Source organism: Saccostrea cucullata, unplaced genomic scaffold (assembly GCF_032062105.1).
Source record: "Saccostrea cucullata isolate Sc308-1 unplaced genomic scaffold, CSIRO_AGI_Scuc_v1 ctg2959, whole genome shotgun sequence".
NCBI classification, from domain to species: Eukaryota; Metazoa; Mollusca; class Bivalvia; order Ostreida; family Ostreidae; genus Saccostrea; species Saccostrea cuccullata.
Window position 1 is genome coordinate 1 of NW_026934904.1, and position 27,247 is coordinate 27,247.

The window sequence follows — 27,247 nt, forward strand, 5'->3', positions numbered from 1 at the left end:
ATCGTCACAGTCTGCTTACCACAACTGCACGGACTGACAATATATTGTGTGTTTGTTTTGCTTTCGAACATGTCTGCTCTGAATTTTCTGGATTATAGTATTAATATTTTTCATTTATACAAAACGAGATTGCCACTTTTCCTAAGGATTAAGAATAAAATTAAATTTGTGAGAGTTCAAGGATATGTCAATCAAACCCGCCGAAAAATTTGAAATTTCAATATCTTTTAAACGAAATAAGATTTTTTAATAATTTTTGTGTGAAATGCTATTAAAATATATAAGTCGTAATATTATAGAGAAAATAATAACTTCAAATCTGTGTCCAAGTACCTTTAAACGCTGTAGACATGTTTATCCTCTGCAACAGATAAAATCACTTAAATTACTTAATTTAAATGTTTTAAATTGTATATTCAAATTTCCATATTAATAGGACCAAGAGCAACTGTTTTAAAATTGGAGGAGGGGGCTCCCCAAACAATCTGTTAGTAAAATGTCACTTATGGACTTTTCTTTAGGTTTTTGCTATTTCTTTTCAATTGCTGGAATTTGCCTGTCTTAGACTTTACGTGGCATCTTTTATTTCAAGCTCACTGGGATATATCGAGTCGACATGAATGGAAGTAACTAATGTTAAATTGACAAAACGTCATCGATATATTCCAATGCCGAGTTGAAGGGTTTTTTTTTTAATATAATAAACAGATATTTTATTTTGCCGTTACATTAGCAGTTTTTACTAATGATAAGGATACAAATTATGACATAAAATGACATATTTCTTTTCATATGCATTGCTGTTGCTTACAAACTGAAGGTAAATGTAATTGTCGTAAAAGAAAAGAAAATTCAATAAAATTTAGAAAAAATGTCTTTTTCTGATTAACAGTTTCAAACATTTTAGTTATTTCTATAATAAGGATTTTCCCCGATTAAGAGAGCTGGGTGGTTGCGTCCATTTTAGACTAGTATATTGATCATATCATTGATATACGAAAATGACCAAATTTTAGAACTAAAATGTATTATTTTTTTCTCTGCCAAATGATTGTTGATAGCCTAAAATACACTATCATAAAACAAAGCTACATCTGATGGTTAATTTGTTGCCCCTCCCCCCCCCCCCCAGCCTCCTTAGGAATTCAGACAAAGTCTCAAGTTTTCCTCGTTTTGTACTGTAGCAGGAAGGAGGAAATTCGTTCGATTCCAATCATGTTCATGTCACATTCATAAATTCCTCTCTGAGATAGAAAAGCAAAATCAATTATAGAACCAAGATGATTGAAATCTGTTCCAGTGAGAATTTTGTCACTTGACTGACTTGGTAGAGCATGGGCCTCTTTATGATGGAAAACCAAAAGTGCAACGTCCTTAAAGTTGCTAGCTGTGAAAAGAAAGGAAAAGTACATACCGGGTATGACAAAAAAATTACGTGTACTATAATAATGCAATATTTTTTTCCTATTTCATGTCATTTTGTCCATTTACTTATTGTACTCAAAGGTGACATATTAAAGAAAAATATGAAAGTCATATGAACCAAGTCACCACAATTTACTCTTGTCTTAGAGAGAAGCATGTACGTGTTATAATAGTGAAAAAAATGATGGTATCCAGATTCAGCAAGAATATACATGTATCCACACTAGATATTATATGCATGATTAAACACAGTGAAGTCATCTTTTTAGTATTTTATACAACCAAAAGTAACTAAAATATATAGTGCCATTATGGCTAAATAAATCGTGTTCCATATGATACACTTCAGATCTACACAGAAAAAAAGTTTCAGACAAGTATGTTCATCAATTTGATATATCTATCCCTTTAGAGATTTATAGTGTGTGTATTATCTATACTGATCAACATTATTATTATTAAGATTGGATAAAATCTCATCTATTTATCAAAATAGGTGTAATATCTAATTTGTGAGATATTTTGTCACATGTAAAAATGTTTGAAATTCATTTGGGTTTTTTTCCAAAATGGTGGATTTTTTCCACATGCAGTTTTGACAGCATTTGATAATAAACTGAACTTGTAAAGCTACATACTTTTTGGTATTCCCTTAAGAACTTCTTTAGCATCCGTCCCTATCCTTGAGACATTGACACAGATAGCCAACAGAGGACAATTCAAATCTGTACTTCCGTAAAATGGCCGCCTCACCAGATCGACCTTCTCCACTGCTAAGCGACCAGCCAGTTCTTTCATTAGTCCGTCCAGTATAAGAGAAGACATGGCCGGTGCAAGTGTAGTATGAAATCCAACACCTTTTTTAAATGTACTAACGGTCAGTAGAATAAAAAATAAAACAAGAAATCTATTAACTGAACATGTATTGAAGGAAGACTTACTAATTTCTTTTCTGGAATTCTTTTCCAGTTGGACTTTCAGTTCCCTACATCTCTCTTTAGTAAAAAAAAAAAAAAAAACAAGAGATAAAATTTTTGAGTTTTATTTATCAAATAAATGAAAATAGGCCATGAGAGCTTTTCTCATTTGATGAATAAGATGACTATAGTAGCTTACCTTCTACCTGGCTTAATTCTCTTTCTTTGACAGATAGGGACGATTTATGTTGATGATTTAAATTTCTTAATTCTGAAAAAAGTATTTTGTACGTTAATATTTTTATTACGAGCTCTTCAAAGAAGTTAACCATATAAACAATGCTATTAATTTTCTTTTTTTTTCTTCCTAAAATAAATTACCTTCAATGGCTCTCTTTAATTTCTGAATCTGGCTTTCTTCAAAAGAAGGATACAAGTAAAATTATTTACATTTCATGTAGAGTACATGTCTTAATTATTAGTGCATTCTATTTTTGTCTTTTTTTTTCGATCTTTAGATTATAAAAAAATCAAAGTTACAAAATACATTTCAGCTTTAAATGACCAAAAAAGTTAAATGTCATAAGACTTAAAAGAAAAATTTCATTCAAAAGTGGGTCAAAGATGTAGTCCAAATGGTTGGCAAAGGCAATACTTCTTTAAAGGTATTTTGAAAAAGAATTTACTTACCTAATGTTAAAAATATACATATCTATTGTTCAAATTAAATAAAATTCATTGAACACTTTCTTGACAAATGTCAAAAGCCGAAGTTCTGTGAGAAGAACTCAATAGTCCTTGTATTCTGTATAAGATCTTGCAACATTAAATTGCATGTCAGGCATCTGTGTCAAAGTGAACAAAGGACACAGTAGTGTTAGGGTAAATGCACAGAGGGCTTCAGTTATGTAATAACAAAATTACATGCTTATCACCAAATTGCTCTCTACTGAGATTTTAAAAAATAAGGACCATGGCGTGCCAACAAGCATGATGGACAAATGATCTCTCAATGTTGCTCTCAACTAATGGGTCATTCAAAATTTCTAAGTGCATTTTAATCAACAGTACATTGTTTGAAAAGTCGTTGTTATTTCTCAGCTTTTACCTTTCTCTTTATCAGAAGCTGTATATTTATCTGTCAGTTTTCTCAATTCTTCAAACTTTGTTTTTTGATATTTCTCTTCTTTTTCTTTACAGTCAATTCTTTGAAGTAATTCTGCCTTTTCTTCTTCGAAATCTTTATTTGTGTCATCTAATGTTTTTATTTCATTTTCTTTTTCTGCAATAATGTCTTTCAGATTTTGTGCGTTTTCTTTGTATTTTTGCAATTCTTCTCTAAAATTGGCAATATCATTTTCATTCTTTGAAAGGATTTCCCTCAGATTAGCAATTAGGTCACAACTCTTTTCGTTTTCCTCTTTAAGCTTTTGACAGTTAGCGTTCAAAAACTCCTTTTCTTCCTCTAGTTGTTTTACATAGTCTTTTGAAGTTTTTCCTGACGAGAATTCAGTTTTGCAGCTCCCTCTACGTTGTTTGTCAATAATTTCTTTCTCTGTTTGCCTTTTTCCAGTTCCTTTCCAATTTAGATTGGATTTTTGTGGAGGTGGATAATAACAGTCACCTGTCCCCTTTCCTTCAACAATAGCAACTCCACACTTCGAGCACTCATTCTTTTTGATCTTCGATTTAAGGTCTCCTAGAAGTTCCTTTAAATTCAAACAAACTGTTTATAACTATACAATGTACTTGTAAGTTATAAAACATTTTTAATCAAGAACTCTGTATTTTATAAAGTCAAAGAAAACTCTAGTGCTAAATAGGAATATCAAAGTAAATCATTGTTTAATAATCTAGGTTTACCTCTATTTTTTCTATAACCATAAAAGATGCATTTTGATCAGTAAATAGTGGCATATCCCTCTGTGTAGGTGCTGAAAAAATAAACCATTTGCAAAATAATTACATGTACTCAGTATCTTTTATTACATTGTAGCATGTTGATTTCAAATCTATATTCAGAGCTGTGCGACTCTACGAGTTCAAATTGAAATTTATTTCTTACCTTTCTTGAAAAATCGAGACATTTTTTTCACACGTAAACAAATTGTGTACAGCAGTATATCAAATTGTAACGCTTCGGAACGCCTGCCTTGTGTTGAGAACAAAAACTTCGATGTAAAGTTTTATAATTCTATTCAGCAATACAACAGCGAAAACAAATAACAGTTTGAAATTCACAAGTCTCAACCCTCGGGACAAAAGACAAAATCAGTACAACTACTGATATAACTGGGCAACTGGCACTATTTCCAGTAAATATTGTAATTGAATAAATTCCCCCGACCAAAATAAAACGAAAAGGCTCTCTATAAATGACTTATAATTAATTTACAAATAAATATTCCCGCTACTAGTTCAACTACTAGCACGCAGCAGAAATATTTCCTAACTCCTAAACTGGGATAAAGAAGATAAAAATAACTAGTTCACAACTAGTAACTATAAATAAAACTAGTACAATTACTAGTAATAATTAATTTAGCCTAACCTAACATTACACATTATGTACTTCAGTCACACAGATACTGAAATAGTACACACCTTAAATTACTCTGGATAAAACTGGCAACCTTTCTCTAGGTCACAAAGAAAACGAGAGAGCAAACGATATTCAGCATCCGAGTATTTATAGAATTAACAAAACCCGCAATAATTCATAACCAATCAAAATTAATAATTCCATCCCGTAAATAATAATCAGCCAATCAAATGTAATCATCGTCCCGTAATGAAATCTCACTCTCGTACATCGTATGTAAAATTATTACAAAACATAAATAAATTAAATAAATTCATAAAACATAAAGTTACACTTTTAAAAGCTCATTTAACACTGTTTAACATTTAATTTAAAAGAAGTTACAATCAAATCTTCCGCCGAAATAACTCCAGTAAAAATAGAACACCGTGAAGCATCACGGGAAAATACACAAGTAAACAAAGTATGGCGGCGGCAGAAGTTTCAGTGAAACGTGTGTACTCGAAGACCATAAAACATCGATCACACAAGAAATAAGGTAACTTTAAGATAATCCTGAATTACAGCACAACTTTATAATTACGTATGTACAATTAAGCCAACAAAAAGCGTGTAATTAAATAGCAAGACGATGTCTGACATTCAACAAATCAAAACACAAGAAAAATGACATAGATCTTCGCTGCATATAAACAGTTGTCAACCAACAATTAAGAAATAACTCTCGCTGGACATTTCAACATTCCATGCAAGAATTGATGAATGAATTTAAAGTATGCATGAAAGTGCTTTAGAAAAATACCAAGATAAAAAAATGAGATTCAAGAAAAATGGGGGAGGGATCGTTACATTTTGCCCCTCTCTAAGAGTCCAAGTCCCTTTGGACTCAAAATACAAACAATAAAATTCACATACAACAATTAATTAAAACAATCAATGACATATTTCAATATTCTACTTTATACTCTACACTCGATACACATATACTTCCATGAACACTGAACAGTACAGCTAATCTATACACACAAGGGAAACTACTCAGAAACAAATGCTGTACTTCACAAAGCTTACCAAAAAAAATGTATCAACTCCTCTCAAAAATTCACATCTCTAGGAATGAATAAATCATAGAATTTTACAAACTATAACACTACTACACCAACCTTCCTGCATATCACTTATCAATATAATAGAAACTTTATACATAACACAAAATTCTGAATTAAAACATGAAGTTCAACATAATTTCATGAAGACAAATGAGCAGAGCACAGTGTGATAAGGTAAGTAAGCTAAAATGTACATAAATTATAATAATTCAATTAATATTTAATAACTGCCATTTAAAGAATGAATTTATCTTTCAAAACAATGGATGTACAAAATATTAGCAGCCTCTCAAATTCATTATAGATACTTGCACATAAAAATACAGTGTTCTGATAATGCTAATAATTTAGACATAAGTATAACAAGTAATGTATAATCTTTCTTATTTTCATTCACAGGATCACAGAAAAGAGAAATGGACACTAAGCTCTTGGCAAGTAAAAATATCAAAGGTAAGTAATATTACAGAAATGAATCTCATTGATTATCATCAGACTTAATGCTTAAATATCAGATAAAAAAAAATTACACATAAAGTCCACAAATCAATCTCATTCCCAACCTTATCTCCAAATTTACAACAAATATTGACAGTGCATGAAATGAATACTTTCTTAACTTACTTATACTTATTACTCAAAATTACCAATTTAATTTTGTCCTAGAATCACATCCTATGCTGTCTCCTGCTGCGGAACGGAACGCCTGGTTGCTGGAGAGTATTTGACCACTTCCTCTTTTGTAGGTTTACTTCCTGCCAGTTTCCACTTAAGCACTGGACCAATACCGTTATCTTCCATCTGGAGACATTGTAGACTTGATGAGTTGTACTTTGACATCCATTGTGTCCCTTCAGGTAAATTTTTAGAACTGTCACGCTTTCTTGTTGTCACACGAATAGCACCCCCCTGATTAAGGTTTTCCTAAGTTTCCATAGTCTCAGCTCTCTTTCTGCACTTAATACAAGGTCCGCATTTCAGGCTTTCTAAACTCACCCTCTGAGCAGCTACAGTCGGCTGGGTTCGGACATCTTGATAGACCGTCGGCATTACCATGCTGTGTACCAGGCCTATACTCAATTTCAAAATTGTAGGCTGACAATATTTCAATCCAGCGAGCCACTCTTCCTTTAGGTTCTTTCAGTTTATATAGCCAGACTAATGCTTGGTGATCAGTCCTAAGGATAAATCTTTGTCCCAAAAGATATTGTTTGAAGTATTCCACGAAATAACGAACAGCTAGGAGCTCTTTATCAGTTACACAATAGTTCCTTTCAGCATGGTTTAGGGTTCGACTCCCATAGGCTAACACTTTCTCACGTCCATCCTGTACTTGGCTCAATACAGCACCAATGCCTACATCACATGCGTCTGTGTCGAGTATAAAATGGCCGTGGTTTGGGTCAGGATATCCCATTATATCGGGCCCAGTAAGGATTTTCTTTAATTGCAGAAATGCTTGCTCGCATGAGTCTGTCCAATGAAAAGAATGGTTCTTTTGTGTAAGTTCAGTAAGAGGTTTAGCTATCATCGAAAACCCTTTTATAAATCTCCTATAGTAAGAGGCAGTTCCAAGGAATTGTCGTACTTCAGTAACATTATTTGGTCTGGTCCAATTCAAAATTTTCTCTACATTCTGCTTATCTGGTAAGACTCCATCATTAGTGACTTTATGTCCAAGGAAAATAACTTCATCTTAAAAAAGGCTACATTTCTCAGGTTTCAATTTTAAACCTGCATCAGTTATTCTCTGAACCACCTGGCTAAGTCTGGACATGTGTTCATCAAAATTTCTGCTAAATATCACTACATCGTCCAAATAAATAAGACAAATGTCCCACTGGAGGCCATTTAATGCCATCTCCATAAGTCTCTGGAATGTACCTGGTGCATTAGTCAATCCAAAAGGCATGGTTTTATACTCGAAATGACCATATTTTGTAACAAATGCTGTTTTTGGTATATCTTCAGCCTTGACTCTGACTTGGTGATACCCAGCTGTCAAATCCAGAGTGGAAAACATTGAAGCTCCTGCAACGGAATCTAGACAGTCTTGAATTCGTGGGAGTGGGAATGCATCCTTAACTGTTAAATTATTTACAGCTCGATAATCCACACAGACTCTTATTTTTCCATTCTTCTTTCTAGCTAAGACCAGTGGAGAGGACCAAGGTGATGTAGAAGGTTGTATTATGCCCCTCTCTCTAAGGTTCAGAATGGCATCTCTCTCCTCATTGGCTAGTGCTATTGGAACTCTACGAGGTGGCTGTTTTACAGGTTTACTGTCACCAGTATTAATCTCATGTTCAACTAAATTGGTTTGTCCTAGGTCCCATTCATCTTTTGAAAATGCATCCTGATGGTCGCGCAAGAATTTCCGAAAAGCTTCTTTTTCTGACTTATTTAAGGACTGGGAAGAGCCTTCATAAAGCTCACGCAAATGATCTGGAACCTCACATGCCTCACCAGGCGAAAGTTCAGTAGATCGGCAAAGGCTTCTTAGGTCACTATAAACCGGTTGAATTACATCTACTATTCCCCCATATCCTTCAACAGTACCCACAACTGTGTCTGGATAAAGCGTTTTTCCCTCATCAAAAGGGTTCATAACTCTCAGGGGTACACACAGTTTCCCTCTGATGTTAAGAACTGCTGGGGCTAACAGTAAGGAGGTCTTCTCCATAAGATCTCCACTTGGCACAAACATAAGGTCCTCCTCAACATCAACCTCACATTCACGCTGTATAAAAGCCGGTATTATTACTTCTGTATTCCCAGGTATATCACATCTCTCCACACAACGGAGGGTAATATCTTTATGCACACCACGTTGTATGCATGGAATATCATGACCTTTGAACCTTATCAGTCCTTTACTCAGGAGAATATCTGCTTGACCAATATCACTATTCTGCAGGATGTCCACTCCAAGTAACACTTCATCTTGGATATCAGCTACTAAAAGGATTTTCTTGAGGGCCAAGGAACCAAGTTGCAATTCGAACACTCCTTTCCCATAAACATGAATGGTACTTCCATCAGCTCCTCGTAAATGCGACTTTCCTTGAAGTCTGGGTCTGTTCACCTCTTTGAGTTGTTCATACACTTTGTATGAAAGTATAGTATTGGATGCACCAGTATCTGTTGTAATGTGGACATCTAAACCATTTACTTTTCCTTCTATGTACACACCATCTGCATCTGGTATTCGATTAGAAATAAAACAAAAATCTTCTGATTCATCAAAATTATCTGGTTGTCGGTCTGTTGGTGGGTCTAAACTGTTCGTCTGTCTGTCAGTTTCTTCTGTAGCCGGTCCTTGACCCACAGGAACGGCTAATGCCTGTTTAAAGGTGCCTTTGATACTTGAAGGTCATTAATTCTCTTTGGGCAGTCCCTTATGAAATGACCTTCACCTTTGCAGTAAAAACAGCTACGTTTGTTTGGTCTGTCCAGAGGAGCTGTCTGACCGGTAGACATGTCTGGTTGAGATGTACCAATAATAGGCCTACTTGGCTGTGTCCCAGTGTTGCTCTGCTTAGTCAGGTTGTCAAGAACCTTTGCCATCTCATCGATTTGTTTCTGCAAGGCTTCGATAGTGCCACCTGACCCTTGTTTGTTTCCTTGGCTGTACTTTATATTTCTGACACTTTTCTTTTTCAACGACTTGGCCTTAATGACTGTCTTAGGTGTGGCTTCTGATTCAGAATCACTGTACAGCGACTTCACCTCTCTGACATGTTTCTTAGTTGAAGGCCGACCTGCTTCTTCATAGTTTATAACCTGTCGTACAGCTTCATGTATATCTGAGGGGTCCTTGACATACTCCACATGAAACTGGGCTTCTCTATCTGCCAGACCATCTAAAAATTTCCTGAGTAAGTCTTCCTCTCTAGTCTTCGAGTCTCGCTCCGGGTGGGCTTTGACATACAGGCGCTTCAAATCAGCAGCAAAGTCCTCAACTCGCTCACCAGGCTTCTGAACTCTGTTATTAAATTTTGACAGATATGTACGACTGGTTTCGATTGCACGAAAACGATTGGTCAGTTCCTTTGTAAGTCTCTTATAACTACTTCTGGACTCTTTCGATAATTGGCCGTAAACAAAGTCAGCAGCATCTTCATGTAATCTGGGCAGTAATTGGTCCAGTTTGTCGTCTGTTGTCCAGTGGTATCTATCTGCAACTTCCTCAAATCGACAAAACCAGACAGACCAATCTTCTTTCCCTGTGTATGGAGGAATCTTTACATTGTGATGCTTAGCCCTTTTCCGGTACACAAAGTCAGACTGTGATGTTTCTCTGTCGCTACTCAAACACTCGTGAGACGTGCTACATGTATCTGATTGTCTGTTGTCAGGGTTGGTCCTTTGGTGGTTATCTTGTTCAGAGAGCTGTTTAATTTTCTCTTGTAAATGCTCTACCATCTCCGTAAGCTGGACAAGTGCAGTTTGCTCGCTTTCTGTCCTTGATATATCTCGTGCACTTCTCATGGGAGCGGAAGTCTGATTCAGCATCACAGGTACAGAACCTGTACACAAACTCACAGGCACAGAACCTGTACTTAGACCAACAGGTACAGAACCTGTACATGTACATGAGCTTACAGGTACATTACCTGTACTAGAACTTACAGGCACAGAACCTGTACACAAACTTAGAGGTAAATGAGTCCTCGCGCAAACGTTGTGACCTGGTGTTGTAATTGTGGGGAATGGAGTAAACATATGGGCGCTCTGGTTTTGTTGACAATAAACAGGACCTTGAAAACTCACAGTACAAGGAACTGCATAAGAGTTTACAGGTAAGGTAGTGTGGTAATTTGAACCTGTACATGAACTCAAAGAAGTGCTGTGTGTATGAGAGTTCACAGGTAACCCATATACTGGACTTGCTGTCTGCGTAATGGAGGGGCTCATGTGAGTACCTGTACTGGGGACTGCAGGTACATACATACTAGGGACAGCTGTCGGCTCTCTAGGAAAACCTGTACATAAATTCTCAGCAAAATGTGAGCAAACAGGTACAAAAGGCATCTGAGTTGTGGGACCACAGGTGTGAAGATGGCTCATTTTAGGCGTAACTACACTGTGTACTGTCTGTGGCTGCTCTGTATTGGTACTCACAGCTACAGAAACTGTATCTGAGTGCCCAATAAAAGTTGTATGTTCTCCATCTCTCACGACGTCTGCCTGAGAACTCACAAGCATTAAACTTGTATCTGAGTCATGTAAATTCGCTAATGGGGAGGCTTCTTTATTTGAATGAAGAAATGGTTTAGTTCTGTGCATGTCAGCTCCTTCACACGGAAATTCACATTCGCTTTCATTTTCTCTTACAGTATCTACGGAGGAGCACGAAACTCGTGAGGTAGATCTGGATTCTTGAAGACCACGACGCCTCCGTCGACTTTTACGTCCTGCCATAGTGATTTATTTTTATTTGATGCTTACTTAATAAAATTTTTGTTTCTCAAACACAGACAAAGCGTTGTTATGATTCGATCACAGGACCCGTAAACTTAAACGGATCATTCGATCACAGGACCCGTAAACTTAAACGGATCCCGCCGGGGATGCCAAAATTGTAACGCTTCGGAACGCCTGCCTTGTGTTGAGAACAAAAACTTCGATGTAAAGTTTTATAATTCTATTCAGCAATACAACAGCGAAAACAAATAACAGTTTGAAATTCACAAGTCTCAACCCTCGGGACAAAAGACAAAATCAGTACAACTACTGATATAACTGGGCAACTGGCACTATTTCCAGTAAATATTGTAATTGAATAAATTCCCCCGACCAAAATAAAACGAAAAGGCTCTCTATAAATGACTTATAATTAATTTACAAATAAATATTCCCGCTACTAGTTCAACTACTAGCACGCAGCAGAAATATTTCCTAACTCCTAAACTGGGATAAAGAAGATAAAAATAACTAGTTCACAACTAGTAACTATAAATAAAACTAGTACAATTACTAGTAATAATTAATTTAGCCTAACCTAACATTACACATTATGTACTTCAGTCACACAGATACTGAAATAGTACACACCTTAAATTACTCTGGATAAAACTGGCAACCTTTCTCTAGGTCACAAAGAAAACGAGAGAGCAAACGATATTCAGCATCCGAGTATTTATAGAATTAACAAAACCCGCAATAATTCATAACCAATCAAAATTAATAATTCCATCCCGTAAATAATAATCAGCCAATCAAATGTAATCATCGTCCCGTAATGAAATCTCACTCTCGTACATCGTATGTAAAATTATTACAAAACATAAATAAATTAAATAAATTCATAAAACATAAAGTTACACTTTTAAAAGCTCATTTAACACTGTTTAACATTTAATTTAAAAGAAGTTACAATCAAATCTTCCGCCGAAATAACTCCAGTAAAAATAGAACACCGTGAAGCATCACGGGAAAATACACAAGTAAACAAAGTATGGCGGCGGCAGAAGTTTCAGTGAAACGTGTGTACTCGAAGACCATAAAACATCGATCACACAAGAAATAAGGTAACTTTAAGATAATCCTGAATTACAGCACAACTTTATAATTACGTATGTACAATTAAGCCAACAAAAAGCGTGTAATTAAATAGCAAGACGATGTCTGACATTCAACAAATCAAAACACAAGAAAAATGACATAGATCTTCGCTGCATATAAACAGTTGTCAACCAACAATTAAGAAATAACTCTCGCTGGACATTTCAACATTCCATGCAAGAATTGATGAATGAATTTAAAGTATGCATGAAAGTGCTTTAGAAAAATACCAAGATAAAAAAATGAGATTCAAGAAAAATGGGGGAGGGATCGTTACAAAATTGTGCAGTATCATGATAACTGACTTAAATGATCCTTCAAAAAAAAAGTTTGAGAACATTTGATCTATGATCCTAAAAAAAAACACTCTGCTTACTTGATATGTATTTGTAAAAGAAACTGGGACACGCTGAAGTCAAGTCAAAGTCACGTAAAGTCACGTGTTGAAAATATACTGGGACACATACACTGTCATGTGTTGCTTGTGCATTAATTCGAGGTTCTCTTTTCCAGGTATTTTCGAATTCTATTTTCGAAACATTGCGTAACGCTGGTTTTCCAGCAAATCATTTGCCAGCAAAACTTACTTTATCTTTATCGTAAGTATTAACGTGGCAATAAATATTTCCTTGGTAATTGATAATAATTGGATCCTTTTCAGTTTCGCATTTTGTTCAATTTTATTCTTTGTCAGGTCCAGATTACCCTCAAGTTTTATAGACGCCCACAGAACCAAACGTGTTTTTACCTCTTACAAGGTCAAAAGTGATCAAACTTATCATTTACAAAGGTTAATTTGAGGGAAAAATTACTTCAAAATGGAGGAATCTACTGTCAAGCCTGCAGTCGTGGCTACTGAAAAGTAAGCTTTAACTTTCAAATATTACAGGTTTTATACAATAATTCTCCTTTATGAAAATATATGCGTAACAATATTCTTATTCTAAAAAATTGTTCACTAATACTGTATATTATTTATATATTTGATCAGTAGCATTATTACACCATTTATCTTTTAATTCAATTTTGATAGGGGAAGGGTAGAAAATAAAAATATATGAATATATGAAATTCATTATACGGGTCTGAAGTTTGTATTTATTTAAAAACAAAATATGCAAGCTCATTCTGCATTGTCAAATATCTCAAACTAAGTCTGAATAATCGCTAAAGGTTGTATTTGATACCTTCACATTATGACATAATGTTGGAAATATTGATTTGATTGCGTGAGTGCTTATCGGGTCAAACGTTTTATATACACGGTTTAAAGGAACACACTGAACCTATTTCAATGCAATTTTTCACAAATCGGCATTTAATTGAAATAGACGTAAAATACCGCAATATATTCTTATAATGTACTTCGGATATTTTAAAAAAAGCAAACCCTGCAATATGTTTTAAACATCGCTGCTTTTGAACGTTTTTTAAAGGATGTGTTTTAAGTTTTTAACTGTTTGAGTATTTGTACAGCACTTTGTGTGTGGTTAGCCATAGATAAGTGTGATTATTTCGATCACACTGGGCTTAATTATGTCCAATCAATTATCACACTAACCAGAACTATTCTTCTTTGTTATTTAAGTTAAGGATGACGTTTACTCAGGTTTCAGAAATCAGAGAGAAAATTTTATAAAGTATAATATATTAAATCAAAAATAGTTCTAAATGGATAAAATAACTTAGTTTTATCTCAATATCAATTTAAAATTTTAATATGTAAATACTTGAAGAAAATATACAGGAACAAAACTCAATGTATGGCTATGCAGAGGAAATTCGGACTAAATTTTCGATTTTTCATTTTTGTCAAAATTTTTATTTTTTGCAATATTAATCACAAAGTAAAGGTTATATGTATTTTAAGACATCATTTTGCAAATTTTATATGTGTTTAAGCTCATAAATTATTTCAAATAAATTAATGCTATGAAATAAAGAAATTCAAAAACATGTACAAAAACCACTGCAGTCAACAAATCTCAATAATTTGATCATTGACCCCATATAATATTAATACCATGAGAATGAGGGTAACAAAAGTAACCTGGAGCTATAAATAATTTAGAGTTCCTATCAGTCATATTTTTGCTATATTTGATTAAAAATCGGGAAAAAATATAAATATGACTGAGGAAATTCGGACTGTAATAATTATCCCGTTTATGGCCCAAACTGTACTTATTTCTTTATATGGAGCAACTCTGTTCCATTGCTATAATATTTCATTATTTAAAGAGGTTTGTTGCTTTTAATATTTTGTGAGTGAAGAAAAAAATGGTCATAGTGTGAAAAATTGAGGTATTCCCCGAGAAATACTCAGGGTCCCCTAGCACGAAAACGAGGTCATTGACCTAGTTATTTGAAATTGAAATTTAACACAAAAATCATAGGTGTACAATGTGCAATAGGTGGTTTTTCGTTCTTATCAGTGGAATATTTTAGTCCCCTGAGTAAAGGTATACCTTAAGAAGAAAGTCCGAAATATGTCCATTCTGTGAGAAGGATATGGAGATAACGAACAATATTCAATCTCAAAGTCCATAAAACAATACAAAACAAGAGCAGAACAAACACGGACCTCTGGAACATCAGAGGTGGGATCAGGTGCCATGGACGAGTGAGCATCCCCTGCTAACCGGTCACACCCGCCGTGTGCTCATTGTCATGATCGTGAGATCTGTCGTCAATTCAGTGTATAAATAATGGACTAACAATTAGTATGAAAAACGTCAGTCAGCATTTGAATCAATGATAAATTGTATTTGCTGACAAGGTCATTGTATCGACCATAGAACTTACGAAATGATGACTTTAAACGAGACTGCTGATATTCTTGTTTCATCAACTTGCTTGTCAATAATTTACCTCGTTTTAGAAATTGTTCATACGTAGAGCATGCTCTTACGTATCGAATCAACTGAGATATATACAATCCGTATGCAGGTGATGAAGGTATATTGCTGCACAAGTAAAGGAAGTTGACGATAGAAACGTAATTTGCCTAACTGAGTATACCTCACAGCTGCATGCAATATGCATACCAGGGGTATTAAAATCTGAAAATATTCATGGAAGCAATATTATTTCGTAATATAAAATGACAAAATACCGATCTTGAGAGGCCAATAAAACTTTTAAGATATCTTTATAGCTTTCAAGAATTACATGCGCCTCAAGAAGAAATTCCACAAATGTAAACAGACAGTACAAGTGTGGAATGTGGCAATGAAACTGCGATGTTTATATTTTTTTTCAATTGCTCAGTGTCAGAGTTGACATTTTGAATTTTTTACGGACTGTTTTAAGATAATCACAATGATATGACAATAATATGACAATTTGCAACTTACCGAAGCAAGTCTATCAAAGCGATCCGAATCTTCCAGTTTAATTAATATGGCAGAGGATAATTTTTGATTAAATACCACGAAAAATTTGGAAGAATAGAGAAACTTAAGGGTTGAATGCATGCATATGATAGTTGATTATTGCTAGTATATTCTGTGTGTGCATTTTGAGTGATCGAAATGATATATGACACATAAGTGTCACTACTACTGTTAATGAGATATGGATTAAAATCTTACGAAACTAAAATGAAAACATTCTTCCGGGGTATCCTCAGAAAAGCGGGTTGGGTTCATAATACTTGATCTGCCTCTCACTGCATATACAAATTACGTCACGTTTCATGAAATGATGTCATATTGAAAAGTGAGTGACTTGTAAAAACTTGTGATTTGGGATTTAACTGACGACAAAACAGCATGCTATAGTAAATTTTGATGTAGTTTGAAGTTTTTTTTTACGGATAAAATTTGCAAATCACCTCAGTCTGTGGTATTTTTTTTTATTGTATGACGTATATCTTGTATGCCATAGTTACGTTTTCCCGTACAAATTAGGCTCCGCCTCTTTTTGTAACCTTAACTGTGCGGCGCATAAATTAGTTTTGGGAAAATTCATGGGGTAATTTTTTTGTCTAGACGTTGAAAACTGCTTTTGAAGTGAAAATATTACTGCAAATTTACAATCAATACTTTCCCGAAAAACGGTGGCATTACTTCACCAATCAACAGATTCTGATACAATTTTTATTTTGAATAAATATAAAGCATATTATTTTATATCTGGAATTTTTTTTTTGTTTCACTTTCGATGCTTGTATGGCATTTTAAAAAATTTACCTCATAAATATCAAAAGATTGAAAAATGGTGGTTACCGTGGCAACCATAACTTCGTTATAACCCTGATTACCATGGTTGATATTTTCATATTATGGTATCATTGACGTAAGGTAAATCATATGTAAAAATGAGAAAAAATCATTGGGCGGATTTTTTTCACGGAGCCTTGCAATCCCTTCCTTTAAATTAAATATGTTGACTAGAACTAAAGCATGTAAAGCGATACATGAGAAACAAAACCTACATGCACGTGGCCTGAAATCATCGACCGGAACGGAGATCGGTAAGCTTTCTCTAAAGACTGAAACCACTATCGGTCCTATACGTCGACGCATATATATATATATATATATATATATATATATATATATATATATATATATATATATATATATATATATATATATATATATACTCCCCGCCAATGAAAACGCAACACTCTACTTTTAGGTTGAAAAATTATATACGGGATATAAATATGTACCAAACAAGTTAGGACATCTTTTACTTTGCCAAATTAGTTATTTAATGGTTGAATGGTTTTTTAAACCATTACCGAAAGTTGCTTTTTTAGCCCTCTGAACAGATAACATTGTAATAAAACATCCCCCCTTCCGACAATTTAATCAAAACATGCTAGTCCGCCATGTACAATATTAATGTACGCAGTCCGATTTCTACCATGTCTTAGGTTTATTAGTGTCTTTATCTGAGCGAAATAAATATTCTTGGGCATTTTTAATTGCCTGTTGTTCAGATACAGCGGTCGAATTTTCTCTAACTTGGCGTAGTGTAGTAACTCTTGGACTTCCGGTCAAGGAACTGTTATTTATGCTATTGAAACACATGAGCCTGATGAGTGGTTAAATAGTGTACATTTGCATCTGCAGCTCTTTTTTTCTTTATTTTGAGAATCTCCACCATTAGCACGAAAATCAGTCATTTTTAGGAAATATAGGCATAACATCCGGTAAAGAAAGAAGAATTTTTTTCCCGGGCTTTTAGTACATTAGTTATGATAAACAGCTACAAAATCTTGAAAACCCAAAATATTGTTAAAGATTTTATTAAAAATTCAAAAATTTGATTTCTATTAAGAGGGCTAAAAAGCAACTTCCGGTAGAGGAAAGAAATTCATTCAACCGTTAAATAACTGACTTGGCAAAGTAAAAGATGTCCTACCTTTTTTGGTACGTAGTTATAACCCGTGTATACTTTTCACCCTAAAATTAGAGTGTTGCGTTTTCATTGACGGGGAGTATATATATATATATATATAAAATCCAAATTCAAATGATAAACTCAAACTTTTATCTAAAGCGCTTTCGCCCCATGCGGGCTCATCAGTAGATTTGAAATTGTAAACAAGTTACATTATGACGTCATTCTCGTGACGTTATGTAGGCAACGTTAAACATAATGACTGTGACGTAATAGTAATCACAGTTAAATGAGGCGCACAGATAAAGTTTTACAGTTCATCTGATCAAAGTTAAGCGCCTATTATAAATGTACAATAATGGAGACATTTTATATAAAATGTACATAATAAAATAATTTGATATAAATTCCTTTTAACAGTTCAATTTTGGTTTAAACAGATTTATGAAATATTGTTCTTTGGCTTTCCGTAATTGTTCATTTTCCTCTTTTATTTTGTAAAAAGGAAATATATAAAAATGTCCTTTGCCACAAGAATCAAAGTGTTCACTACATGGCGTGTTTCGTATGGTCGGATCCTTAATCTGTTGTTTGTGCACGCGAACACGGTCGGCTAATTTGGTTCCGGTTTGTCCTATATAATTTTCCTCACATGTAGGACACGTCATACAGTATATAAGGTTTTTAGATTTACACGTCATAGAAGATTTAACGTCAAACTTCATTCCGTTTTTAAAAATAATGGTTTGTCCGGTTTTTAAAACTTGACAGGTTCCGCATCGTGGATCCTCGCACTTAGAAACCATCGGTTTCTCGGGGTTCGATGTAAATTTGGCAGTGGTAAGAATCTTTTTCAAATTGGGAGGTTGACGCCTGCTGTGTAGTATATCCTTTGGTTTAATAAGGTCCCTTAATGTTTCTGATTGTTGAATAATAAGGAAAAATTGTTTGGCAGTTTTAAAGATGTTGTGATTTCTTGGGTTGTGGGTTAGAACAAAAGGGATCTTTTCGTTGTTCTCCTCTTCGTGATGTCTAATAGTACGTAATTCGTTAATGGGTATTTCCTTTGCCTTTTGTATAGCAGCCTCAATTAATTTTGATGGATATTTTTGTCTAGAAAGAAAAATTCTTAGTTCACACAGTCTTGTATTTCTGCGATCCTCATCAATAACAATAGTACAAATTCGCCTGGCCATATTGAATGGGATGTTTCGTTTAGTATGGGAGGGATGGCATGAGTTGAAAATCAAATATTGATGGGAGTCTGTGCTCTTGTAATAGAGATCCGTTATGATTTTTCTTCCCTCTTTTATAATAAGAATGTCTAAAAATGGCAATTTGTTTTCACTGATTTCCATTCAATATGGCCAGGCGAATTTGTACTATTGTTATTGATGAGGATCGCAGAAATACAAGACTGTGTGAACTAAGAATTTTTCTTTCTAGACAAAAATATCCATCAAAATTAATTGAGGCTGCTATACAAAAGGCAAAGGAAATACCCATTAACGAATTACGTACTATTAGACATCACGAAGAGGAGAACAACGAAAAGATCCCTTTTGTTCTAACCCACAACCCAAGAAATCACAACATCTTTAAAACTGCCAAACAATTTTTCCCTATTATTCAACAATCAGAAACATTAAGGGACCTTATTAAACCAAAGGATATACTACACAGCAGGCGTCAACCTCCCAATTTGAAAAAGATTCTTACCACTGCCAAATTTACATCGAACCCCGAGAAACCGATGGTTTCTAAGTGCGAGGATCCACGATGCGGAACCTGTCAAGTTTTAAAAACCGGACAAACCATTATTTTTAAAAACGGAATGAAGTTTGACGTTAAATCTTCTATGACGTGTAAATCTAAAAACCTTATATACTGTATGACATGTCCTACATGTGAGGAAAATTATATAGGACAAACCGGAACCAAATTAGCCGACCGTGTTCGCGTGCACAAACAACAGATTAAGGATCCGACCATACGAAACACGCCATGTAGTGAACACTTTGATTCTTGTGGCAAAGGACATTTTTATATATTTCCTTTTTACAAAATAAAAGAGGAAAATGAACAATTACGGAAAGCCAAAGAACAATATTTCATAAATCTGTTTAAACCAAAATTGAACTGTTAAAAGGAATTTATATCAAATTATTTTATTATGTACATTTTATATAAAATGTCTCCATTATTGTACATTTATAATAGGCGCTTAACTTTGATCAGATGAACTGTAAAACTTTATCTGTGCGCCTCATTTAACTGTGATTACTATTACGTCACAGTCATTATGTTTAACGTTGCCTACATAACGTCACGAGAATGACGTCATAATGTAACTTGTTTACAATTTCAAATCTACTGATGAGCCCGCATGGGGCGAAAGCGCTTTAGATAAAAGTTTGATTTGAATTTGGATTTTATTTTATCCCTATACCAAGGAAAAATAATTTTTTGATATATATATATATATATATATATATATATATATATATATATATATATATATATATATATATATATATTTATATATATATATACCTGGAAGTGTTCAAATGTGAGATTAACTTAAAAATGCATAGGGTTCGTCATTTTACAATGCAACATAAGTATGTGGAGGCTTAGAATTGATATTGCAAAGATTCTTTTAAACGGACACAGTATAAAACACACACACATACACACAGTAACGATTCTATATCCCCTCTGCAACTAGGTGCGCGAGGGGATAACTTTTCGTCCGAATAGTTTGATTCAAGTACTAACACATACCTATTAAATATATATATACCGGTATATATAGTATATACACATGTATGTGTGTGTTTGAGGGTGTTTGTGTGCTAGGCAGAGGAAGGATGTGTGTATGTGAGGGTATCTGTGAGAAAATCCGTATGGTTTCATTACTTGAGAGGACAGGCCGTGAGCAGGTTTTCATTTTTTAAGCTAAATCATTTCAACCAATGTCTGAAAATGCAATGGGAAACAGGACTGGCACCTTTTTTGGTGTTGTATAAATTTCAGCCGATTAAATGACGAAATAAAAGAAATCGTTTTTTCATTCATTTTTTTCTCTCTGAGACGTTATATTTTTTTTGTAAATAAATAGAATATTATATATATATACCAACATATATATCAGTATATATATATATACTTAATAAAAGAATTGCTTTTCACCACATGTTGTATTCTGTCTATTACTTTATTATGTTTATATGTAATTATATATGTTATATGTTTATGCCTAATGGGCCCTGATTGGTAATAAATTCTATTCTATTCTATTCTATTCTATATACCAATTGGTGCAGTCAGTACCAAGATATGTAATAAGCCTTTACAGAAAAAAAATAGAACAAATAATTTTGATTTATTATAATCTATATCCGTTGTCATGACAAGATACGAAAATTCAGTCCGCTGTCATCGGTCCGTTGTTGTCCCCCGCTTTCGCGAAATCGAAGGGGCATTAAATCTCATTCGTCTGTCCGTCTGTCAGTCTGTCCATCAGTCACAAAAACTTTAACCTTGCCCATAACTTTTGATGAAGTGGAGCTATGACTTTTACATGTGTATTCCTTGTGAGAAGACCTTTCTTTTGTACAACCAAATTTGACCTTTTGACCTTAACCTTGGAGTTTGATCCATTTTTACACAAATATTCAGAACTTTTACCTTTGGCCATAACTTTTGAATGGTAGATACTAGGACTTTCATATTTCACATATGTGTTCTCTGTGGCAAGAACTTTCATTGAATACCAACAACCTTGACCTATTGACCTTGACCTTGGAGATTTTTGTACTTGTGAAAAAACTTTAACCTTGGCCATAACTTTTGAACGGTAAGGGGCAGGGCTTTCATACTTCAAATAATTAATCCTTGTGTGAAGACCTTTCATTGGATACCAAGAAGTTTGACCCTTTGACCTTGGAGTTTAACTTTTTCTAAAAGCAAACCTTGACCATAACTTTTAAAGGGTTAGGGCTAAGGCTTTCATGTTTCACATATTAATCCTTTTGACAGGACCTTTCATTGAATATCAAGAATGATCTTGACCTTGGAGTTTGACGTGCTTTTAATGAAAAGAAGATTTAGGTAATAATATATTTAATTTGCATTTAAGGTTATCCGATCCTCAGGTTCTGAAAATCAGGCATTGAGTAATTGAAAATGCTCACAAAGATGTCTCTAAATTCTCAAAGTAAAATGTATTTACCCACAGTGATTCTTTAAACTTCATCTTTAAATTTAATCATATCATATAGGGAAAATTAGTAAATCTCAAATATTTTTTTCAGGAAATGCCTTTAAAAAAAAAAAAAAAAAAAACCTACTGCATATTTCCTAATTGATAATTGATCGAGAAATACATTTTACTTATTCGGTACTTTATTTTCTCCTGCTAACTTCCATCGTTTCATAATGCTTAGTGAATGAAGTGTTTCCTTTCAAAGAAAGCACCGTAATTCACTTCTAATTTCAAATCATGCTTATAAACATTGGTAACTAAGGCTAAATTAAAAGAACTTTGATGTTTTTTAAATATGCAAGTTTTTCTTAGTTTTATGAGGTACAAATGTTAACTTTTTAAATACCGTTTGTTAAAACTTCAAAGAAGTTTGAATCATACGTAGAGGAATAAAATGAAAATTGTTGCACTAAAAAAATTCAATTTCAAGCTTTATTTTAAGACCTTTTGAATTGAATTATAAATTAAATAGTTATCCTTTCTGGCCGAGGATCGGATATCCTTAAGAAAAGTTTTATCTTCGTTATGTTGCCATACGGAGTCATCAGTGTTTCACAAACACATCTTGTTCCTTATCTTGAGAAGAGATATGTCTTTCATATTTGACATGTGCATTACCTGTACCGTGACAAGATATTTCCAAGTATGCTATGATTTGTGACCCATTGACCTTGACCTTCACAATTGACCTTAAGAAAGTATCCTACTTCAGTGATAATTTCTAAATGACATCTGATAGGGCATTCATATTTGAGACAATATGGCATAAAAATGACATCTCACCCACAAAGACACCGAAATCGGGGGACCACAATTCTTTGAAGTTGCTTATTGCTACTGTACTGTACGTTTACACTATGAAGGAGGTCGATTTTAGTTTTTTCTATGCCCCCGTAAACGAAGTTTCGGGGGTATATAGTTTTTGTCGTGTCCGTCTGTCTCTCTGTTCGTCTGTTTGTCCACAAAAACTTTAACCTTGCCCATAACTTTGGATTTAGTGGAGCTATGACTTTCATTTTTCACGTGTGTATTCCTTGTGTCATGACCTTTCTTTGGATACCACCATATTTGATTTTTTTTTACCTTAACCTTGGAGTTTGGTCCACTTTTACATAAAAATTCAAACTTTTACTTTGGCCCTAAGTCTTAAATGGTAGATACTAGCAACATATATCAAATATCAATTCTTTATGGCAAGACCTTTGATTTGAAACCAACAATTTTGAACTTTAAGCCTTGACCTTGAGATTTTCGTATTTACGACGAGGGATTTTTAATAGTGCAAGGGTGATGTGACCTTCTGCTTGCTGGTCGTAAGTTTAGACCTCGAAAGACTGAAAAACAAAAGAATATGGTTGCAGGGAATTTATTTTACGGAGCTTTAGACGAAAATATAAGTGGATGTGACCGACTTCGAAAATCCAAGATGGGGGTCCGATGGATACCTTGTGAGGGGTATATTTTTTTTATTAAAAGAATAATAAGTAACGCCAGGTGCATGTGCGGTATATTTACTCATTCTTATTAGATTTCCAATCCAAATTGTACCTCACTATACATAGTGATGAATTCGGTTAGTCAGAACTCATATTCCGTACCATACAAGGCTGATTCAATATTTAGCGGTAATGATTTGTTTTCGGCCGAAAAAATGTAGCGGTAATGATCGGTCAAATATTTGAAAAATGTAACGGCAATGAGTTGAAATGTTTTGGCGATGTAGCGGTAGTGTTGACCTCCCTTGAAGATGTGCACAAGTTAATACTAGGCTAAATCCGTGCTACACATGATTCAGTCACAATTTTAGTATAAGGTAGATATTATGGTGTTTTAAGTCATTCGAAATTCGATGCTATACTGTGATTGCAGCAGACTGTTCTACGCCCCACTAACCTCCCATTATCGTTATTACGTGTATTAAAGTCACTATATATCTCTTGTAAGATTTTTTCTAGATATTTAAAGTTGAACAAAAATTGCTTTTGTATTCTATATACACTTCATTAAAGTCTGTGTCTATTTAATGAAATACCAAGACGTAAGCGTAGTCATGGACATCGAACATACAATGTATTCAAAAAAATTATACATGTAGGTAAAACACAAGTAAATCCACAGGCACTTGACGTTTTTAATTTACATTTCTTTTCATAAATAAAAATAAATCCCTATACTACATTTATAAGAATAATTATTATTATTATGGTAAAGGGGATTTGTTTATTTATCAAAAGAAAGGTTAAAAGCGCCTATGGGTAAATCTATGTTGGCTAAATGGGAATTGGGGTGCAGGTGGAGAACAAAACAATTAAATTGCAAGTAGGCTATATCTGTCAAATAAAATAAGCCAAATAAAATACGTTGTAGCATACAATATGATTATTTTTGTTATTTATTGAGTTTTATGCTGTAGAAAGAAAAAAAAAGTTACAGGTTACAGTTTTTAGAGAATAGTGGAAATACTGATGGATATTTTTTAAAACAATATTTCCCGTTATATTTAATTCTAAGATCTTCATATCGAGGACATTTTAATACAAAGTGAAACTCGTCCTCTATCTCATCTGATAAGCATATTTCACATTTTCTATCTTTTCTTTCTATATAACTATACCTTCCTCTCTTTACGAGAGCTGTTCCTTAAATATTGTCCTGAACTCTATGACATACAACACATATATCCTATGACATTAAGTTTGACTTTTTCTCATGATTTAATCTTTAATGAATTTATATCAGTTGACCACTTTTCATCTCATATTTTCATTGTGAGAAGCTGCAAAACAAGGGTCATTCGAGACGCTGCATCAAACAGAAAATGAAACGATTCCATTGCTTTATTTCCCTTAAAACATTTTTACAAGAAGAGGCACTTGACAAAAACAACAAAGGTCTAAAAAGAGTAAAGAATTACAAGAGGACAAAGACAGTTTTATATGCCATTTTCTCAAATATTAGTGGTCTTGTTGTTCAAATTCTTATTTGGGAAGGCAGTTCAATTTCTTAAGGAATCTAGAAGGCAAACTTTTTGCAAAAAAAATCGAAAGGTTTTTGAGAGTAAGGAGCTACATTCAGGAAACCACCACATTAAATTTCTTCATGACAGCGTCCAAACCAACACGCCATGAATAGTAAAGGAGTTTTGGGTATAAGCAGAAAGGTCACAAAATAATATTCGCCATTTCTGTCACCCTTTGACTTGGTTCATTTTCCAAGCTTGAAAAAAAAAACCTTTCAGAAAGAAGAAACAAGTCCAGGAAATTATAGGATCTGCCATTATCCAGTATACGAAGGACCATACTCAAAATGAGTTCTTAAAACAATCAGAAATTGGATAAAAATGTTACCGACAAGTGTTTCAATTACATGAGAATATTTAAGTTAAATCATTAAGAATAAATCATTGAAAAGTGTCTTTCGCTTCTTTCCGATCACCGATAACAACATTTATTGAACAGCCCTCATATCTTTAAATCATGCACCGATAGTCTTAAATGACAAATAGGTATTCCATACTTTGTAATGGTTTTCTTAAATACGTCTGTAGTACAAGATTATCCACTTAATATTTAACAGAAATACAAATTCTTGCCATAATATCTTGTTTATAACTGTCAAACTCTTTGAAATAAGATGTTCTAAGTATTATCTTCAATACAATTTCTATTATACATGTCAGTTAAACCAAGCCTTTTAAATTCTTTCTTAATGTTTACAATCCATTCATCATTATTTCCAACCATATCTTGAGAACATGATTGTAAAATACAAGTATCACTGGGTTTTTTTTAAATTTCATCCAGTATTTCAAAATTTTCCCTTCTCTTATCCGCAACTCCTCTCATACCAATGGAGGAAATTTCATGAAACTTTCGCAGAATCTTTATTACATATTGCCATTGTGCACCTCCTATTTTACTTTTTGATCTGACATATATTTTGAATTTTCCAGAGCAAAACATGGATACTGCTATTATATTCATATGGGAGGCGGGGGGTATTATTTAGTGAGCTCATTGCTCACAGTACCTCTAGTTTAAGATTATTTCGTTTGTTTACGTCAGCGATATTGGACATGCATAGAAATGCCGGTACCAACTTCAAAAGTGAAGAAATATTTCTAGATAAGTAAAAACTAGAGGTACTGTGAGCAATGAGCTCACTAAATGATACTCCCCGCCTTCCGTAATGTTCATGTTCTGCTATATATTGTTTTACGGTAACGTGTAAAGAAGAATAAGTCATATTTATCTAATGTTATTTAGAAGCCGCCATATCTCACGTCATAGGTAAGAATATAATGGCGATGTTCATGTTTTGCTATGGGAAACCTAAAATACCTCAAAAAGTAAAATAGGAGGTACACAATGGCAATATGTAGTAAAGATTCTGTGAAAGATTCATTACATTTCACTCAGTGGTTTAAGAGGAGTGCGGATAAGAGATGGGTACCCCAAAGCGTAACAGACGGACGGAAGGACGGACGTACAGACGGACGAACGGAATTAACGATTACTATATACCCTCCCGCTTTTTAAGCGGGGGGCATAATAATATAAGACTAGCGATCCCAACAACATCTGTTCCTTCTCTTTCGCAAGTGTAATTATTACAAACCTGCAATACAGATTGTCTTACTTTTGCGTTGATTAAATAGATCCTCAACAAGAAGTGTAAACCATTTCTAATTTTCGATGCATTTGAATTGTGTCTTTTGTGTTTATGTGATAAATAAATTAAGTACGAAAAAATCTTCTCCTTTGGACTCGATGTTTATATACGACGATTCTCTGATAAGCTTGGACTTTCAGTTAGGCGTGGCATTTTCGGTGCTACTTAATTAGCGTCTGTCAAATGGCGAATACTAGAGTAGATTCTCATTGGGAAATTAATAACATCAGGAACTTTAAATTGTTGTTGACAACGATGAGATGACTCTAGCTCCACCACTTTGCCGGGCGAGACAATGTTATTGGTTATTCGGTACAGTGGTTGACATTTGCTCGAATTTCTATTCCATGTATATTTCAACAGTGAATGAAAGCCGTGTTTTCAGATGCTTATT

At 34.0% G+C, this 27,247-nt stretch overlaps 2 protein-coding genes and 1 long non-coding RNA gene across 3 annotated transcripts in view; 2 read left to right on the forward strand and 1 right to left on the reverse strand.

The window, feature by feature from the left end:
* Positions 1 to 728: 728 nt before the first annotated feature.
* Positions 729 to 4,261, reverse strand: LOC134241514 (myosin-2 heavy chain-like). Its single transcript, XM_062723556.1, has 7 exons — positions 4,206 to 4,261; positions 3,451 to 4,051; positions 2,724 to 2,759; positions 2,542 to 2,613; positions 2,367 to 2,420; positions 2,064 to 2,282; positions 729 to 1,387 (listed from the first exon to the last, which is right to left on the reverse strand). Exons 1-7 carry the CDS (start codon positions 4,257 to 4,259, stop codon positions 1,158 to 1,160), a joined length of 1,266 nt encoding a protein of 421 aa, XP_062579540.1. The 5' UTR covers positions 4,260 to 4,261; the 3' UTR covers positions 729 to 1,157.
* A 1,064-nt stretch (positions 4,262 to 5,325) lies between these two features.
* On the forward strand, positions 5,326 to 11,551 carry LOC134241515 (uncharacterized). The gene is made up of 4 exons (XR_009986676.1): positions 5,326 to 5,422; positions 6,393 to 6,446; positions 6,740 to 6,850; positions 11,333 to 11,551. It is a non-coding gene; the product is annotated as an uncharacterized LOC134241515 (long non-coding RNA).
* A 1,788-nt stretch (positions 11,552 to 13,339) lies between these two features.
* Positions 13,340 to 27,247, forward strand: part of LOC134241517 (interferon-induced protein 44-like) — a 37,195-nt gene continuing 23,287 nt past the window's right edge. The window contains exon 1 of the mRNA XM_062723557.1: positions 13,340 to 13,422. Within this exon, the coding sequence (XP_062579541.1) occupies positions 13,379 to 13,422 (44 nt within the window). The 5' untranslated portion in view covers positions 13,340 to 13,378. The remainder of the gene's footprint in view (positions 13,423 to 27,247) is intronic.